This window comes from Perca flavescens, chromosome 19 (genome assembly GCF_004354835.1).
Source record: "Perca flavescens isolate YP-PL-M2 chromosome 19, PFLA_1.0, whole genome shotgun sequence".
Taxonomy (NCBI): domain Eukaryota; kingdom Metazoa; phylum Chordata; class Actinopteri; order Perciformes; family Percidae; genus Perca; species Perca flavescens.
Window position 1 is genome coordinate 8,717,001 of NC_041349.1, and position 20,000 is coordinate 8,737,000.

Below are 20,000 nucleotides of genomic sequence, written 5' to 3' on the forward strand. Positions count from 1 at the left end.
GGGCTTGACCCGGGTGGTAGCCCTGAGGCAAGGGTGGGGAGGCCAGATATGATGGATTTTGGCTGTGATATCCAACCGAGTAGTTGGGGTTTCTGGGAGGGGCCATCTGGTGCTGTTGCCAGGACATCCTGTGAGGTGGAGGCGGGTACCCAGCCTGATTAAAGGAGGGGTCACTGGGGTGTGGGGGGGGCTCAGCGGGCTGGGCCTGGTGGTCGTAGTGAGGAGGCATTGATGCGGAAGTCGGAGGGTACTGGGGGTACTCGTCCTGGTGCCTGGAGGGAGGGTACTGGGGGGGAGGGGAGGGGGAGCGGGAGGGGAGCTTGGGGTGTAAGGTGTGGGCCTGCTGCAGGGGGAGGAGGTACATGTAAGGGGGGAAGATGGGCATGGAGTAAGCCTGGAGAGAAGAGAAGAAGAAGAAGGGATCAATGTCAAAATACTGCTTTTGGCACCATCGTCCGGACCAGTAGCCACACAACCAGATAAAGGTCCCATGACATGGTGCTCTTTGGATGCTTTTATATAGACCTTAGTGGTCCCCTAATACTGTATCTGAAGTCTCTTTTATATAGACCTTAGTGGTCCACTAATACTGTATCTAAAGTCTCTTTTATATAGACCTTAGTGGTCCCCTAATACTGTATCTAAAGTCTCTTTTATATAGACCTTAGTGGTCCACTAATACTGTATCTGAAGTCTCTTTTATATAGACCTTAGTGGTCCACTAATACTGTATCTAAAGTCTCTTTTATATAGACCTTAGTGGTCCCCTAATACTGTATCTGAAGTCTCTTTTATATAGACCTTAGTGGTCCCCTAATACTGTATCTGAAGTCTCTTTTATATAGACCTTAGTGGTCCCCTAATACTGTATCTGAAGTCTCTTATATATAGACCTTAGTGGTCCCCTAATACTGTATCTGAAGTCTCTTTTATATAGACCTTAGTGGTCCCCTAATACTGTAGCTGATGTCTCTTTCCCGAAATTCAGCCTTGGTCCAGAATTACAGCCACTAGAGCCAGTCCCACAATGACCTCAATAAAGTGAAATTTTACCGGTCTTTTGATTTTTTTTTTTTTGATTGATTGATTTTATTTCGAATACGTAAAGAATAAAATTGGGTACCGAAACCCGGTGCTAATACGGCACCAGTGTCTTAACGACCGTTATCTACCGGACCGAATAGCAACGCGGATTTAGGTGCCACTTAAATGCCTGCGCTTCTCTCTGATGCTCCGAAAACTGACGTTAAAGGGAACTGATACCTCGCCGCACGGGACGCACTACGGAACACTACACTCGACAGCAGGTAACGTTAGCCTACCGTTAGCTAGTTAACACTACACTCGACAGCAGGTAACGTTAGCCTACCGTTAGCTAGTTCACACGACACTCGACAGCAGGTAACGTTAGCCTACCGTTAGCTAATTAACACTACACTCGACAGCAGGTAACGTTAGCCTACCGTTAGCTAATTAACACTACACTCGACAGCAGGTAACGTTAGCCTACCGTTAGCTAATTAACACTACACTCGACAGCAGGTAACGTTAGCCTACCGTTAGCTAATTAACACTACACTCGACAGCAGGTAACGTTAGCCTACCGTTAGCTAATTAACACTACACTCGACAGCTGGTAACGTTAGCCTACCGTTAGCTATTTCACAGCTTTGGGCACTTCTTTTCTGTGATGGCTAAGGAACTTTGTCCTGACTTCTTTAGGACTTTATGTTGTTTATGTTTTAACAGTTAAGTGAGAGAGAATGACTATAGGACACATGCAATAATACAGTCAAAGATATTTTACTTTTTCGATTAAATAAAAGCCCATCAATAAACTAAACATTTCCGGCCCTTGATGGGATTCTTATTTTGCAGTGTGGCCCTCTGGGAAGTTGAGTTCGACACCCCTGCTCCAAAGCTTTTATCTTGACGTGTTTGTGGTCTTACCTTGACGCCCAAGTTGAAGAAAAACTTCAAGATGTTGAGATCTGCAGAGAAAGACAAAAATCAATCAATCTCAGCTTCTGGGAAACTGTGACGGGCATTTTATAGAAACAAAACCAGTAATCAACAAAATCCCCATCAGATTTATTATAATAAAACAATTGCTTATGGGCGCTTTTATTATATCTCGCCATTTTTGTTTAAGTTAAGTCTTTTTCCCACCTAACCGAAGCCTACGCTTGCACTCCGCGCGCTACGCTGGTCGCCTTAATGACGGCGCCGTTGGTTACGGGAAGGTGTTTACGTAGGTGGAGCGTTCAGGCTGTGAGAAAGTGGAAATGGATCTGGTGAGCAGAACAAGTAGTTGTTTTGCAGTACTTTCAGTCAAAAGGCCATTCAAGTCCAGCTACAATTCTTCAATGCTGATTGGTCTGGTGGTGGCGAGGACCCTAAACTATACACAACATGGCCGCTGTTACAACATCTGGTCTGAAACATCCGAAAGAATACGAGTTGTGCACGGAGGAATCTCCAGACAGCAGCCAGAATGCAGCAACTTCAGGGACGGCAAAGGAAGGACAGTCACTGCTACAAACTGGTGTTAACCAGACCGGGCCTCTCCCGGGCTGTCAGCTGTACTCTCGGAGTCTCCCTACAGTGGGAGCGGAGTGACCGAACGGCCGGCTGCTGCTCGTTAGCTAACGCTAGCTAATGCTCTCCTAAGTGGAATGCAGCCATCAGTAATGGTTTAATACCAGGACCTCTCCTAAGTGGAATACATCCATCAGTAATGGTTTAATACCAGGGTCTCTCCTAAGTGGAATACAGCCATCAGTAATGGTTTAATACCAGGACCTCTCCTGGAATACAGCCATGGAATACAGCCATCATTAATGGTTTAATACCAGGGTCTCTCCTAAGTGGAATGCAGCCATCATTAATGGTTTAATACCAGGGTCTCTCCCTCATTAATGGAATACAGCCATCATTAATGGTTTAATACCAGGGTCTCTCCTAAGTGGAATGCAGCCATCATTAATGGTTTAATACCAGGGTCTCTCCTAAGGGAATACAGCCATCATTAATGGTTTAATACCAGGGTCTCTCCTAAGTGGAATGCAGCCATCATTAATGGTTTAATACCAGGGTCTCTCCTAAGTGGAATGCAGCCATCATTAATGGTTTAATACCAGGGTCTCTCCTAAGTGGAATGCAGCCATCATTAATGGTTTAATACCAGGGTCTCTCCTAAGTGGAATACAGCCATCATTAATGGTTTAATACCAGGGTCTCTCCTAAGTGGAATACAGCCATCATTAATGGTTTAATACCAGGGTCTCTCCTAAGTGGAATGCAGCCATCATTAATGGTTTAATACCAGGGTCTCTCCTAAGTGGAATGCAGCCATCATTAATGGTTTAATACCAGGGTCTCTCCTAAGTGGAATACAGCCATCAGTGATGGTTTCGAATTAGGGCTGGGCAATATATCAATATTGTGATATGAGGCTAGATATAGTCGTAGAATTTGGAAATCGTAAATGTCATTTCTGTGTTACCAGACTGTTCTAGCTCTTCTATTATTTTTACCTTTACCCACGTAGTCATTATATCTATATTACTGAAGATTTATCTTAAATCTCACTGTGAAGATATATTTGTTAAAGCACCAACTGTCAACCCTATAATATTGCCACAATATCGACATTGAGGTATTAGGACGAGAATATCGCGATATCTGATTTTCTCCATATCGCCCAGCCCTATTTTGAATACACCTGACAGTGCTTGTCCTACTATGACATAGGGCTGTGCAATTAATCGAAACTTAATCGTGATTATGATTTTGGCTCCCAACGATCACAAAAACAGAATAATCGAGAAAAACGATTATTTAGCTCATTACGTTTTGGAAAAAGTATTAAGGCAAATTTCACAGATGCATGTGTATATGTATTTGTCCACTGTTTTTTAAGTTCAATCATCTCTCCAGAAGTTAACGAGTAATTATGTCAAATTATCGTGATTTCTAAGGCTGCTCCCTCTTAGTTGATTAGTCGACTAATCAGTCGTTTTGGTCTAAGTCAACTTAGATTTCTTTTAGTCCATTAGTCATGTTTTATGCTTTTTTCATGCTGAATGACTTATTTATCTCTGGTAAACACAATAATTAAAGTGGTGCTTTTTGCATGACTCTTTGCGGAGAAACTCAGATTTACAGATCTGTCGATTAAATCAACTAATCGATCAGTCGATACAGTTGAATGAGTGTTAGTCGACTAAGAATTTCTTCAATCGAGCACAGCCCTACTAATTTTGTCCAGCTCACCTGGCGGCAGGTCCTCCCCTGATTTGCTGGAGGACAAGGCCGGAGTGGGAGCAACTTCGCCCTTCTCCCCCTGGGGGAATCCCGGGTACAGGGGGTCCTGGTAGAGCTGGGACAGCTGCTGCAGAGGAACAGCCCCGGGGATGGACGGGTGGTAGTGAGGGGGAGGACCAGACTGCAGCTGGGGGTGAGGAGGAGGAGGGGGGTGAGGCTGAGGGGTCTCAGTTTGATTCTGAGTGATGTGGGAGGAGGAGTGGGGGTGGAGAGAGGGATGGGAGGTGGAGAGAGAGAGGGAGGGATGTGGGACTTGGGAGGGGTGAGGAGGCGTCTGGGTGTGGAGGTTAGGATGGGTGACAGGCGGCTGCAGAGAGGCCGGGACAGGCACTGAGGTCTGGGAGGGAAGGGGGTAGGAACCTGCTGGAGCAGGGTGAGAGGACTGGGCCTGGGCCATCTCAGACTGGGACTGGGAGGGGTACTGGGCCTGGGAAGGGTACTGGGAATGGGACTGGGAGGGGTACTGGGACTGTGAGGGGAAGGGGGACTGGAGGTGGGAGACAGAGGCCTGAGGGAGGGAGGGGGGGACGACAGACTGCTGGGTCTGTGGCAGAGAGGCTACTTCAGAGTGGGACTGAGGCTGGTGCTGGTGCTGTTGAAGACAGGAGTGGACCTCGTTCTGCATCTGGGGCGTCAGGGTCTGGGCGTTTTGCGGCACAGAAGGCTGGATGTGGGTCTGGGTCACGGAGACGGGGCTCTGGTTCTGGGGCAGAGACACGTGAGGGTGAATCTGCGACAGGGAGGCCTGGCTCTGGAAGGTCTGAGATGCTGTCAGAGTGGCTCCGAGATTTGGCAAAGAAACTGGAGAGACAGAGGGGAGAGGGAGAGACAGACAGAGGGAGAGAGACAAAGAGAGAGAGAGAGGGAGAGACAGAGAGAGAGAGACGGGAGGAGAGAGAGAGAGAGAGAGAGAGAGAGAGGGAGAAAGAGGGAGAGAGAGAGGGGGAGAGACAAAGAGAGAGAGAGAGGGAGAGACAAAGGGTTAGGGTTATAATTAGGTTATAATTTTTTACATCACATCCTGAGAGCCTCCTTGCTGTTTGGAGATGCGTGACCTCATTCAAAGTTTAGAGATTGTTTTTCCACATCAGTCACTAAAACAAACATGGGAAAATAGGGTCCAGGTTGGAACAATAACAAAAGTTATCATTTAAAGGGATACGCCACAGTTTGTTGAAATAAGGCTTATCAAGGTCTCCCCTAGCTGTAGATAGGTGGTGTCTCCCCTAGCTGTAGATAGGTGGGGTCTCTCCTAGCTGTAGATAGGTGGGGTCTCCTCTAGCTGTAGATAGGTGGGGTCTCCCCTAGCTGTAGATAGGTGGGGTCTCCCCTAGCTGTAGATAGGTGGGGTCTCCCCTAGCTGTAGATAGGTGGGGTCTCTCCTAGCTGTAGATAGGTGGGGTCTCCCCTAGCTGTAGATAGGTGGGGTCTCCCCTAGCTGTAGATAGGTGGGGTCTCCTCTAGCTGTAGATAGGTGGGGTCTCCCCTAGCTGTAGATAGGTGGGGTCTCCCCTAGCTGTAGATAGGTGGGGTCTCCTCTAGCTGTAGATAGGTGGGTCTCATCTAGCTGTAGATAGGTGGGGTCTCATCTAGCTGTAGATAGGTGGGGTCTCATCTAGCTGTAGATAGGTGGGGTCTCCTCTAGCTGTAGATAGGTGGGGTCTCATCTAGCTGTAGATAGGTGGGGTCTCCTCTAGCTGTAGATAGGTGGGGTCTCATCTAGCTGTAGATAGGTGGGGTCTCCTCTAGCTGTAGATAGGTGGGGTCTCATCTAGCTGTAGATAGGTGGGGTCTCCTCTAGCTGTAGATAGGTGGGGTCTCCTCTAGCTGTAGATAGGTGGGGTCTCCCCTAGCTGTAGATAGGTGGGGTCTCCTCTAGCTGTAGATAGGTGGGGTCTCCCCTAGCTGTAGATAGGGGGGTCAACACATTTTTTGTGCATGCATTGTTTTAGTCCGGTGCAACACCGGCAGCGCCGGCGCTAGTTAGCTTAGCGTAGTGAATCCTATGTTGCTGGTTAGCATGTTGTGAGTAAAAGTGAGCCAACAAAAGACAAAAAAACAACCTAATTACTTTCACTGAGACAAAAAATGCGTTGGTCCACCTATCTACAGCCAGGGGAGACCAGGATAAGAACTATTTCAACAAATGGTGGCGTATTCATTTAAGTACAGTACAGGCCAAAAGTTTGGACACACCTTCTCATTCAACGAGTTTCCTTTTTATTTTCATGACTATTTACATTGTAGATTCTCACTGAAGGCATCAAAACTATGAATGAACACATTTTTATTAATAAGGGAAAAAATTCCACTAATTAACCCTGACAAAGCACACCTGTGAAGGTAAAACCATTTCAGGTGACTACCTCATGAAGCTCATTGAGAGAACACCAAGGGTTTACAGAGTTATCAAAAAAAGCAAAGGGTGGCTACTTTGAAGAATCTAAAATATAAGACAAAACTATGAACGAACACATATGGAATTATGTACTTAACAAAAAAGTGTGAAATAACTGAACAGATGACCTGGCCTCCACAGTCACCGGACCCTAACCCAATCGAGATGGTTTGGGGTGAGCTGGACCGCAGAGTGAAGGCAAAAGGGCCAACAAGTGCGAAGCATCTCTGGGAACTCCTTCAAGACTGTTGGAAAACCATTTCAGGTGACTACCTCTCGAAGCTCATCAAGAGAATGCCAAGAGTGTGCAAAGCAGTAATCAGAGCAAAGGGTGGCTACTTTGAAGAATCTAAAATATAAGACATGTTTTCAGTTATTTTACACTTTTTTGTTAAGTACATAATTCCATATGTGTTCATGCCTTCAGTGAGAATCTACAATGTAAATAGTCATGAAAATAAAGAAGCACATTGAATGAGAAGGTGTGTCCAAACTTTTGGCCTGTTCTGTACGCTCAAAACTAGTCCGTACGACCTCTCCTAGTGTGACTGAACGAACGGACAACTTACTCTGCACCGAAGCCGGTGGAGCCGCCGCGTGAACCTGAGCGGCGTGATGGGTAAGAGAAGACGAGGAGAAGGAGGGAGGACTAGGGGAGTGGGGGAGAGAGGAGGAGGAGGGAGGGAGGAAGCCGTGTGCCGTGGCGGCGGAGGGAGATGGGGCAATGGGAGCTATGAAAGTGGGAGGAGGTGCTGAAGAAGAAGAAGAAGAAGAAGAAGGAGGTGGTGAAGCGGATGATTCCAGAGGAGGAGAGGAAAGAGTAGAGGAGGAGGGAGGAGCGTGGGGAGTCGGGGGAGACGAAGCAGAGGGGAGAGCAGGAGTGAGGAAGGAGAACACAGTGGCAGAGGAAGGCACGGCAGCAGAGCCGCCCGTTACGGGAGCTTTGGCGCTCGGCGCGGCAGGAAGAGAGAGCTGGGTGACAGCGTCAGAGGGTGCGCTTGGTTTCGGGGCAGCAGCGCGGGGGACAGGGAGGCTGGAGGTGGAGCTAGACGCTGCCACGGAGGCAGCAGCAGCGGAGGCCGTCGGCGTCGTCGAAGCCTTGATCGAGCTCAGCCAAGAAGGAGCGTTGGCGTCGGGCTTCGCGGACGGAGCAGCCGGAGGTTTGGCAGCAGGGAGGGCAGGTTTGGTGAGTGGTGGAGTATTTGTAGAAGGTGCAGAAGAAGAAGAAGAAGCAGCAGAGGAGGATGATGATGATGCAAGTGGAGGTGGGGTGGAGGATTTGGGTCTTTCGCCAGCAGAGGGAGATGCTGCTCGGACGTCTTCGACTGGACTCTTCTGTAAAAAATAAAAATAAAAAAAGCACAGAAGAAAAATATAAAAAAAAAAGTTCCCAGTTCCCCTGGAGAGTTTTCTTGTTAACAAAAGTTGAGTACCGTATTTTCCGGACTATAAGTCGCTCCGGAGTATAAGTCGCATCAGTCAAAAAATGCGTCATGAAGAGGAAAAAAAACATATAAGTCGCACCGGACTATAAGAAGCATTTATTTAGAATTTATTTTTTTTGTCATCTGTCAACTACACAATAGCACACAGATCAACAGGCTGAATACGGTAGGTGTCCGGTATGTTAACGTAACACATTAACAGTTATTGAACTATACAATAACACACAGAACAACTAGCTACCAGGGCGTGGAGCATGGAGGTATTAAAAGGCGTGGAGACGTAGCTGCACCGTTGACCAGCCCCTCCCGACTCGTTCCTCCAGCTCTGGCCGTCTTGCTTTCAGCCCACGATTAGCCGATTAGCTTTCTTTGTTTTCTTCATTGCAGTAAGAGTCCCCTTTTCGAAAGTCTCCCTCATAAGTTTCTCCCTCATTTCAAACTCTCTTTCTGCTGCTCGATTACCGTTTTCGGGGCTGCATATTTTACTACCTGCAGTTTGTCTCTTTTCTTTCTCAGTTGTCTTTAGGAGCGTTCTAGTTGTCACAAGCCTAGAGCGCCCTCTCGCGGCTGTAGACGGTAATGTTTTCAGTATGAATTAACATGTAAAAACATGTTAAATTAGATATATTTTGATATATAAGTCACACCTGACTATAAGTCGCAGGTACAGCCAAAGTAGGAAAAAAAGTGAGACTTATAGTCCAGAAAATACGGTACTCAACATCTTTGGCTCAAGAAGAACAACCTAGCCTGGACGCCAGCCGAACTTAGCCCCGCCCACAACATTTGAGGTTGGGAAGTTCGTTCTGGACTGGATCCGTTGTGGAGCAACGATATGCTCCAAGAGAGAGAGCCGTTTGGACTAGGGCTGCTCGATTATGGAATAAAATATAAAAATCACGATTATTTCGGTCAATATTGAAATTTGACACGATTACTCGTTGACTTCTGGAAAGATGTTGCAATTATTGAACTTAAAAAAGCAGTGGAAAAAGTTACATAAATCCACAGTAAAAAAAAAAAAAAAAAAAAAAAAAACAAAAAAGATTTTTTTTCATTCAGAACACGAGAAAATAAGAGTTAACTTGCAAAACGTAATGAGCTAAATAATTTTTTTTTTTTTAACCAATCAAATTGTCAGGGGGCGGGCTTTATACGATGATGGAGAGACGATCAACAGTAACGGAATCAAACAACGTCACCAAAGAGCGCTTGGGTTGAATTTGTTTACAACAAAGGTGGCTGCCATCTTGTCTGTTGTAGAAGACAGCGCGTTCATTCTAACAGAGGGGAACAGAGAACAGCGATCACGTATGTAAACACGTTGCCACCATTGACATATATATAATGGACCAATAGACCCCGTTGCTCTGGACGGAGACCAGTGAAGGCTATTAGAAACACTTTTCCGGTGATCTCTTGCTTTACTGAGCAGCCTCCAACTTAGAGAGACAAAGTAAATGTGACGTGAGCAACGTGTCTGAAAGTTGTAAGTCTTCTGGTAGCTGCGCCAAGAGAAATCTCAATCATTCCCAATCTTACAGAGACGGAGAGTGTAGGTATATATAAGGAGATAACATAGACACAGGCTAATTATTGATCACTAACATTTCAACATAACCAAATTAGGAATATCCTGTCTCAAAACGACGCTGAAAAACTAGTCCATGCATTTGTTACTTCTAGGCTGGACTATTGTAATTCCCTACTGTCAGGTTGCTCAAATAAGTCCCTTAAGACTCTCCAGCTGATCCAGAATTCTGCAGCGCGTGTTCTCACAAGAACTAAGAAAAGAGATCATATTTCTCCTGTATTAGCTTCTCTGCACTGGCTTCCTGTTGAATCCAGGATTGAGTTTAAAATCCTTCTCCTGACCTACAAAGCTCTAAATGGTCTAGCACCATCATATCTAGAAGAGCACCTAATACCTTATTGTCCCGCTAGAGCACTGCGCTCCCAGAATGCAGAGTTACTGGTGGTACCTAGAGTCTCTAAAAGTAGAATGGGAGCCAGAGCCTTCAGTTATCAGGCTCCTCTCCTATGGAACCAGCTCCCGATCTGGGTTCGGGGGGCAGAAACTGTAATCGCTTTCAAGAATGAACTTAAAACTCTTCTATTTGATAAAGCTTATAGTTAGGGAGTGAGGAGTTGCAGTGTTCACCTAACTGGCCCACCTGCTTCTCTTCATAATTGTTAGATTAATAATACATAACAAAGTAGAGGGAGGCAGACCAGCCAAGCCCGATTCGGCAGGGGGAGAGTTCTAAGCCCGAAAAAGCTACCTCTCCTTATGACCTGTCTCTCTTAGTTACGCTGTTATAGTTACGCTGTTATAGTTACGCTGTTATAGTTCTAGACTGCCGGGGGACTTCCTTCCTCTGACACACTGAGCTGCTCTCTCCTCTCCCTTTCTATTACTTTTACTATTACTATTTGTGTGTATCCAGTCCCAGAAATGCTTGTTACTAATCCTAGCTTCTGGGGAGTTTACTCCCCGGAGTCCTTATGTTTTTTCCCCCAGCGTATTTCCTTGGAGAACGTTGGCACCAAGATCCTGGTTCCAGCTGTCGCCGTGGTCCTGCTGCACTCCCTGCCGAGCTCAGCGGTGCCCTGCAATGTCATGCTGCTTCCTGCTGAACCCTGCTGCTTCCTGCAGCTTCCCGCTACATCCAGTCACTGTTCCATTATTAATGTGACTATTATCGCCACTGTTCATCACACCCCCAACCGGCCCGTCAGACACCGCCTACCAAGAGCCTGGGTCTGTCCGAGGTTTCTTCCCAAGAGGGAGTTTTTCCTCGCCACTGTCGCACTGCTTGCTCTTGAGGGAATTACTGTAATTGTTGGAATTGTTGGGGCTTTGTAAATTATAGAGTGTGGTCTAGACCTACTCTATCTGTAAAGTGTCTCGAGATAACTCTTGTTATGATTTGATACTATAAATAAAATTTAATTGAATTAACATGCTAGTTAACATTAGTAATTAAACCTAAACAGCTCATGTAAGTCCAAACTGCCTGTGAGCTTCTCCTGTACTATACGGTAATTCCTCTGTGTGACAGTAAGTCTCGTGGTTATGACCCAATCGTTAGCTTATTTTTATAAAAGCGTCTGCTATGGAGCCATAACGTGAGGTACAAGGTAATGGAGCCTTTTATACATTGTCGTGTTTCTTTAGAAATAAACAACGGACAAATAGAGTCTTTAAACACTTCAGATGTAAAGTTATTCGCCGTCAAAGTGACGTAAAAAAAAAATGGCGGTCAGTGTAATGCTAACAAGAGGTGATCGCTTTGTAGCAACAAAATGGCGCCATCGGAGGTTCGCGTTCTGAAGCGAAGCTTACCCCCTTGGTTGCCACGCCCGCACGCACGACACGGAAACTGCCGCCTCTGTCGAAGCCTGACTTTGACTCGCAGCTTCTGTGACGTCTGTCTCCATTGCTCTGATTGGTTGTAGCTCTATCCATTGCTCTGATTGGTTGTAGCTCTAGCCATTGCTCTGATTGGTTGTAGGTCTATCCATTGCTCTGATTGGTTGTAGCTCTATCCATTGATCTGATTGGTTGTAGCTCTATCCATTGCTCTGATTGGTTGTAGCTCTATCCATTGCTCTGATTGGTTGTAGCTCTATCCATTGCTCTGATTGGTTGAAGGTCTAGCCATTGCTCGGATTGGTTGTAGGTCTATCCATTGCTCTGATTGGTTGAAGGTCTAGCCATTGCTCTGATTGGTTGTAGGTCTATCCAATTGACTCAATCACACTCAGATTCTGACTACAATCTGAGTCAGACCACGTCAGGCTATAAAATAAAAAACATATTCTGAGAGATTAATATTTTCAGACTCGCATCTCAAGTTCGGCCGCATTCAGTGTCCCAAATTAACTTTTTGTGACTCAGCAGCCAAGTTGGCGGGTAGAAAACTCTGCTGTCAAAGCATCTTTTTTTTTTTTTTTTTTTTTTTTTTTTTTTTTTTTTTTTTAAATGTAGCACAAGTAAACTTTATATTTCACGGTTACTGTTTTAAGTCAGGTTCGTTTACACATCTAGACGTTTCTGACCTCACTTGAAATAAACCTTGTGTGGTATTTGTTATGAATCTATTTTGATGCGTTTTTTATGTAACTTTTGCAATTTTACATGCGTTTAAAAACATCAAAATTAATATTGATATCGCAATATCACATTTTGTTAAATATCGTGCAACCCTACTCAAAACACACTCGTCTGATCCACGCTCACGTGACCGACCACTGCAATCAGAAGTTGGGGTTGTGCTCAAGGAGGGTAAGCTTCGCTTCAGAACTCAAACCTCCTATGGCGCCATTTTGATGCTAACAAGCTCTCACATCCCGTTAGCATCCCATTGACTCCCATTCATTTTGGCGTCATTTTGACAGCGAATAACTTTACATCTGAAGTGTTTAAAGACTCTATTTGTCTGTTGTTTATTTCTAAAGAAACACGACAATGTATAAAAGGCTCCATTACCTCGTACCTCACGTTATGGCTCCGTAGCAGACGCTTTTATAAAAATAGGCTAACGATTGGGGTCACACAGTATAGAGGAATTACCGTATAGTACAGGAGAAGCTCACAGGCAGTTTCGACTTACATGAGCTGTTTAGGTTTAATTACTAATGTTAACTAGCATGTTAGTGATCAATAATTAGCCTGTGTCTATGTTATCCAGAGGTGTCAAAAGTATTCACATGCATTACTCAAGTAGAAGTATAGATACTAGGGTTTGAAAAGACTTTTGTAGAAGTTGAAGTATCAACTCAAGCTTTTTACTTAAGTAAAAGTGTAAAAGTACTGGTTTCAAAACTACTTAAAGTATAAAAGTAAAAGTAATGTAAGGCAGAGATCTTCAACCAGGGGTCCTCAAAGTCATTGCAGGGGCCCTCCAAATTATTGTAAATTTTTGAGTCTTTTTATTGTCTTTGAGTCTTTTAAAATTAAAATGCCTTAACATAATTCCAACATATTATTAGCAAACATAAATTCCCACTGATGATAAGCTTACTGGCCTATAGGTAAGGGAGTCCCTAAGATATCAGCCCAAAGATACAGTTAATCCTAGATTTACTGTGCCACATACAGTATGCCACATACAGTATGTAACATTAAAATATGATTTATAAAATCATGCCAACAATTAATATTTTAATATCTTATGAAATAAAGGTATGTAAGAACGCTTTAGGTTGCCCTAACAGTTATTGAAGGCCCAGTTTAATAGGCAACTTAATTTCATACAATATGTAGTAGGGGGTCCCTGCTACATCTCACTTTAAGTTAAGGGGTCCTTGGTTTAAAAAACGTTGAAGACCCCTGATGTAAGGGGGAAAATGCCATTAAGGACAACAGCTTAACCCCAAAACGTTAGGACAAAATCATATGACTATAATAATGTAATATTAAAATCATACCTGCAAACTCAGAAGGGCTGAAAAAGGTGACACATCTCTTCTGTGTTTTTCAGACAACGGCAGCTACAGTCTGGTGTTACAATCCTCTCCAGTGAAATACAGACACACTTTACACAGTTTAGCTGTCCGTTTTAACCGTGTTTACTCCCGCTGCTAGCTAACGGTAGGCTAACGTTAGCTGCTGCCAACTGTAGTGTTAACTAGCGTCCCGTGCGGCGATGTTTCAGTTCCCTCTAACGTCCGTTTTCGGAGCATCAGAGAGAAGCGCAGGCATCTAAGTGGCACCTAAATAAGGCACCGAAATCCGCGTTGCTATTCGGTCCGGTAGATAACGGTCGTTAAGGCACCGGGTCTGTGCAGGTTACCAATAGGGTGTCGGAATGACTATGTTTATAGTTCTCATCCAACCACAATCACATTCACTCTCTCCGGATGGAGCGATTTATCTGGATAGGGTTTTTGTATGTGTTTTTTGAACGATGACGAGCCGGAATGAAAACAAGCCAAACTGAAATATGAGTAACGAGGCTATTTTTAAAATGTAAGGAGTAGAAAGTACAGATAATTGCGTGAAAATGTAATTAAGGAGTAGAAGTAAAAAGTATGCTGTAAAATAATTACTCCAGTAAAGTATAAATACCCAAAATTTCTACTTAAGTAAGGTAACGAAGTATTTGTACTTCGTTACTTGACACCTCTGATGTTATCTCCTTACATATACCTACACTCTCCGTCTCTGTAAGATTGGGAATGATTGAGATTTCTCTCGGCACAGCTACCAGAAGACTTCACACTTTCAGACACGTTGCTCACGTCACATCTACGTCTTCAAGCTCAGCTGGAGGCTGCTCAGTAACGCTCAGCCAGCACCGGGAAAGAGACTTCTGATATCCTTCACTGGTCTCCGTCCAGAGACACGGGGTCTGTTGGTCCATTATATATACCGTCTATGGTTGAGTTTCTCCAAAAGTCGAATCAGTCTCAACTTTATTACAGTATTGAAGGAAAAACTAAACGAATATTGGAATCCCAAAATTTAAAACCTACCGACCAAACGGAATATCCGAATAGTTGAACATTCGAGATCCAGCCCCAATTATCATGTATGTTTCTAACAAATAAAAAGACACAAAGAACAAAACGTACCGTCTTGTTTTTCTGGATCCTTCTCTTGTCCGCTCCCTTCCTCCTCCCTCCATCACTCTGCATCTGACGAGTCAGACAAATTAACATATTCATAGTTATTTTAAAAAAAGGGCAGAATATTCCAAATCACTGAGACAAACGACAGCTTTGTTCGGTAAAAAAAACTCATGCAAATAAAGTTGAGTGTGAAAGTGTGTTTCCATCCAACGGCTTTAAAGCGAATAAAAACCTGTTGCGTGAGAAGACTAAATGAGAAATGCAATAACAGAGTCAAAGATATTTGACTTTTTTTTTTTTTTTTTTTTAAAAGGTCCCATGGCATGAAAATGTCACTTTAGGAGGTTTTTTTTAATATTAATATGAGTTCCCCCAGCCTGCCTATGGTCCCCCAGTGGCTAGAAATTGTGACAGGTGTAAACCGAGCCCTGGTTATCAGTATTAGGGGACCACTAAGGTCTATACAAAAGAGACTTCAGATACAGTATTAGGGGACCACTAAGGCCTATATAAAAGCATCCAAAGAGCACCATGTCATAGGACCTTTAATGAAATAAAAGCATGTCAATGGACTACACACGTGTGGCCCTGGATGGCATTCTCTTTTCCCCAGCGTTGCCCTTTGTGCAATTGAGTTCAACACCCCTGCTTTAGGCCCCTCAGAAAAGAACCGGCGTCAATCTTTGTCGTCTCATCACGTATGCAGATAGAGCTGGGCAATATATCGATATTATATCGTATATCGTGATACAAGACTAGATATCTTCTTAGATTTTGGATATCGTGATATGACCATAAGTGTTGTCTTCTCCTGGTTTTAAAGGCTGCATTACAGTAAAGTGATGTACTTTTCTGAACTTACCAGATAGTTGTAACTGTCCTTTACCCACTTAAGTCATTATATCCACATTACTGATGATTATTTATCAAAAATCTCATTGTGTAAATATGTAGTGAAAGCACCAATAGTAAACACTACAAAATCGGTGCAGTATCGATATCGAGGCATTTGGTCAAAAGATATTGTGATATTTGATTTTCTCCGTATTGCCCAGCTCTATATGCAGATGATGAAGAAAAAAAAAAAAAAAAGCATTTTTAGGGCCACGTTATCGGTGCCTTTCAACTCACCCCAAGGGCGGGGAAGCTGCGTTCATCCCTGAGCTGGATCTCCACCAACGCCACGTTCCTCTCCTCCTCTTCTTTGGCCAAACGCTCCTCCTCCGTCACACCGAACGCAGATTCTATCGAGCTCACAGACGACCTATTGAAAAGGAAAAAAAACAGCAGGAATATTTTAAGCTGCTTTTATAAATAAAAAAAATTAAAATAAAATAATGTTTAAATAGAAGTGAGTAAAAGAAGATAAATTATGAGATGAAGAATCCCCCTTTTTTTACACGTCAGGCACTGCAACCCCTGAACGCACCTCGACATTACCCAGCGGAGCTGCATGCGAGAACGCAAACGTTTGAATGAGTTGGACTGGACATCAGGTGGACTTTACCCTGTCAGCTCTCGAGGACAAAGTCTGTGTAATGTCTGGCTGAGGCCGTGCGTGTGTGTGTGTGTGTGTGTGTGTGTGTGTGTGTGTGTGTGTGTGTGTGTGTGTGTGTGTGTGTGTGCGTGCGTGCGTGCGTGCGTGTGTGTAGCGAGTGGGCGTTTTGATATCATGCCGCAGCTGCAAAAAATGGAAGAAAACAAACATCCGAAGGTGAAGAAGGAGAAGGGTCATTCATTTTAGTATTCAGGGGGTACGTGTGGGTCCTCTGTAAGACTACAGGGGTTACCTGTCCCCCTAGGGGTCCTCTGGAGGACTACAGGGGGTACCTGTCCCCCCCCAGGGGTCCTCTGGAGGACTACAGGGGGTACTAGTGCCCCTAGGGGTCCTCTGGAGGACTACAGGGGGTACCTGTCCCCCCCTAGGGGTCCTCTAGAGGACTACAGGGGGTACTAGTGCCCCTAGGGGTCCTCTGGAGGACTACAGGGGGTACCTGTCCCCCCCCTAGGGGTCCTCTAGAGGACTACAGGGGGTACCTGTCCCCCTCTAGAGGTCCTCTGGAGGACTACATGGGGTACCTGTCCCCCTCTAGAGGTCCTCTGGAGGACTACAGGGGGTACTAGTCCCTCTAGAGGTCCTCTGGAAGACTACAGGGGGTACCTGTCCCCCCCCTAGGGGTCCTCTAGAGGACTACAGGGGGTACTAGTGCCCCTAGGGGTCCTCTGGAGGACTACAGGGGGTACCTGTCCCCCCCCTAGGGGTCCTCTAGAGGACTACAGGGGTACCTGTCCCCCCTCTAGGGTCCTCTGGAGGACTACATGGGGTACCTGTCCCCCTCTAGAGGTCCTCTGGAGGACTACAGGGGGTACTAGTCCCTCTAGAGGTCCTCTGGAGGACTACAGGGGGTATGTGAGATATTTAACAAAATATTTAATAGTAACAAGGCTGTTGTTCAGAACATTGTTCCTCTTTATGGAGACTTTTCTACCAAAAATGTGACATTTGAGTCGCCTTCTTTGGACCTAATCTATCCTTCCTTCTACTTTTTACAAGTTTTACATTTCAAGACTTCTATTTTCCTAACACCCCCTGATTTGCATATAAGAACTTGAAATAAATAAATGTGGCATTAGGAAAATAAAAGTCTCTTGAAATAAATAAATGTGGCATTAGGGAATAAAAGTCTCTTGAAATAAATAAATGTGGCATTAGGGAATAAAAGTCTCTTGAAATAAATAAATGTGGACTTATGAAATAATTAAATCTATTTAATTATGTATTTATTGCCTCATTTATTTATTTCATGATGTATTTCAAAGGCATATTTATTTATTTATGCATTTATTCATTTATTTAATTGTGAATAAAACGGCATTCCATAGTAGAGGCACTAAATGCCTAAATATAAGAGACGAGGTATTTTTAAATAGGTTCTCCGGTAGGCTGTATCCTACCTCCTCTGCGCCTGCGGTTGTTTCTGCCCATTGCACAACTGTTCTTTTTATGTTTAATGGTGTGTAGTATTAGTGTGCTGTATGTTTAGTGTTTGATAACATCCAATGTCATGGTTGTGTTTTCATGTTCTGGAGAAGTTAAGACACATTTCCACCAAGGTGCTGTGACGTCACAGTCCGAGCCGATTTTGAACAGCTCACCAGGAGACTGAAGGCAGGACACATTCAGAAACCAGATCTCACTCAAAACAGCACGGATGGATTGTTTTCAAAGTTTGTATGTGTGTGGAAGCACCAGAGACACAAAATAACACCCCAAATCACCAGAAAAAAGTATTTTTTTCATAATATGGGCACTCTAAAAAAGGAAGATGTGTTCGGAGTTTTGCCGACCGGATGCAGCAAAAGTTTAATCTATCAACTAGCTTCTCTTCCTTCTTCGTTGCTCTGCCTGGTTGTAGCGCTATCCTATTGGTGCAGAGGGAATTTGAAAGACAACCGTTGATCCCGCCCCCTCGGATTGAGCCCTGACCAATGGTGAGCTCCCAGACCCAACATCTGGATGTGGGTCTCTGGCTCATCAGGCTACTCAAATGTATCTCCGAGCACTAAATAAAAAGGTTGAGGATGATGATTTACACGAAGACACCAACGCATATTTTTTAACTGGAGAAACAAGATTTGGGAACTTCTGTTGGGCCGACGCTCAAACTGTCAGACAAATGCTAGGAACGATGCCGTTGTTGACGTTGAAATGGATTTTAAAAACATACGATATCGAAAAATACGTTACTCTAACCATAACCATCACAACTAAATGCCTAACCTTAACCCTTACCCTCACCTTAACCATCACAACTAAATGCCTAACCTTAACCCTTACCCTCACCTTAACCATCACAACTAAATGTCTAACCTTAACCCTTACCCTCACCTTAACCATCACAACTAAATGCCTAACCTTAACCCTTACCCTCACCTTAACCATCACAACTAAATGCCTAACCTTAACCCCCTCACCTTAACCATCACAACTAAATGCCTAACCTTAACCCTTACCCTCACCTTAACCATCACAACTAAATGTCTAACTTTAACCCTTACCCTAACCTTAACCATCACAACTAAATGTCTAACCTTAACCCTTACCCTCACCTTAACCATCACAACTAAATGTCTAACCTTAACCCTTACCCTAACCTTAACCATCACAACTAAATGTCTAACCTTAACCCTTACCCTAACCTTAACCATCACAACTAAATGCCTAACCTTAACCCTTACCCTCACCTTAACCATAACCTAATTCTAACCCTAATCCTAAAACCAAGTCTTAACCCTCAAACAGCCCTTTAACCTTGTGGGGTCCAGCATTTTGGTCCCGACAAGGCTGTGCAGACCCCACAAGTATACTGTAGTCCCCGGTTTTTGGACCCCACGAATATAGTAAAACAGGCACACACACACACACACACACACACACACACACACACACACACACACACACACCTACCTGCTGGCCTTGGCTCCTCCCTGCTCCTCTACGGCAGACTGCGGGGGCCACGATTGCTGCTTCAGCACGCGCCCGCCGGTGGGGCCCGGTGCGGTTGCCTGGGTAACCGAGGGGGAGGAGGAGGATGCTGGGACGAGCCTCCCCCTGCCTCTGCCTCTACCCCTCTCCTCCCATTCTGATGGGGGGAGAGAAGGAGTAAGAAAGTAAAGTTTATTTATAGAGCGCTTTTCACAGATAAAAATCACAAAGTGCTTCTCAAGGTACAACCACATTAAAATACTAATTGGATGAAGATAAAACATTTAAAAAGTCAAAGATAAATTAAACGCAATCAAATGAAAGCTTGTTTGTTTTTGTCTTGAGTTGCCTTTTAAAAGAATCAACAGAATCAGCCACACGCAAGAGGTCATGAATGGGTGCTTCAGTTGACACGGTGTGTGTGTGTGTGTGTGTGTGTTTCAGTTGACTGTGTTTCAGTTGAGAGTGTGTGTGTTTGTCTGTGTCTCTGTGAGTGTGTGTGTTTCAGTTGACTGTGTGTGTTTGTGTGCGAGTGTGTGTGTTTGTCTGTGTCTCTGTGAGTGTGTGTGTGTTTCAGTTGACTGTGTGCGTTTGTGTGTGAGTGTGTTTCAGTTGACTGTGTGTGTGTTTCAGTTGACTGTGTGTGTGTGTGTTTGTGTGTGAGTGTGTTTCAGTTGACTGTGTGTGTGTTTCAGTTGAGAGTGTGTGTTTGTCTGTGTCTCTGTGAGTGTGTGTGTTTCAGTTGACTGTGTGTGTTTGTGTGTGAGTG

General features: G+C 44.5%; 1 protein-coding gene across 1 annotated transcript in view; it reads right to left on the minus strand.

Moving 5' to 3' along the window:
- Nucleotides 1–20,000, minus strand: part of otud4 (OTU deubiquitinase 4) — a 44,672-nt gene that overhangs the window by 5,090 nt on the left and 19,582 nt on the right. Inside the window, exons 13-19 of the mRNA XM_028564595.1 lie at nt 19,214–19,388; nt 15,877–16,009; nt 14,749–14,811; nt 7,294–8,059; nt 4,276–5,127; nt 1,951–1,991; nt 1–394 (exon numbers count right to left, since the gene is read on the minus strand). The exon at nt 1–394 is cut by the window's left edge and continues 234 nt beyond it. Coding sequence (XP_028420396.1) covers nt 1–394; nt 1,951–1,991; nt 4,276–5,127; nt 7,294–8,059; nt 14,749–14,811; nt 15,877–16,009; nt 19,214–19,388 — 2,424 coding nt within the window. The remainder of the gene's footprint in view (nt 395–1,950; nt 1,992–4,275; nt 5,128–7,293; nt 8,060–14,748; nt 14,812–15,876; nt 16,010–19,213; nt 19,389–20,000) is intronic.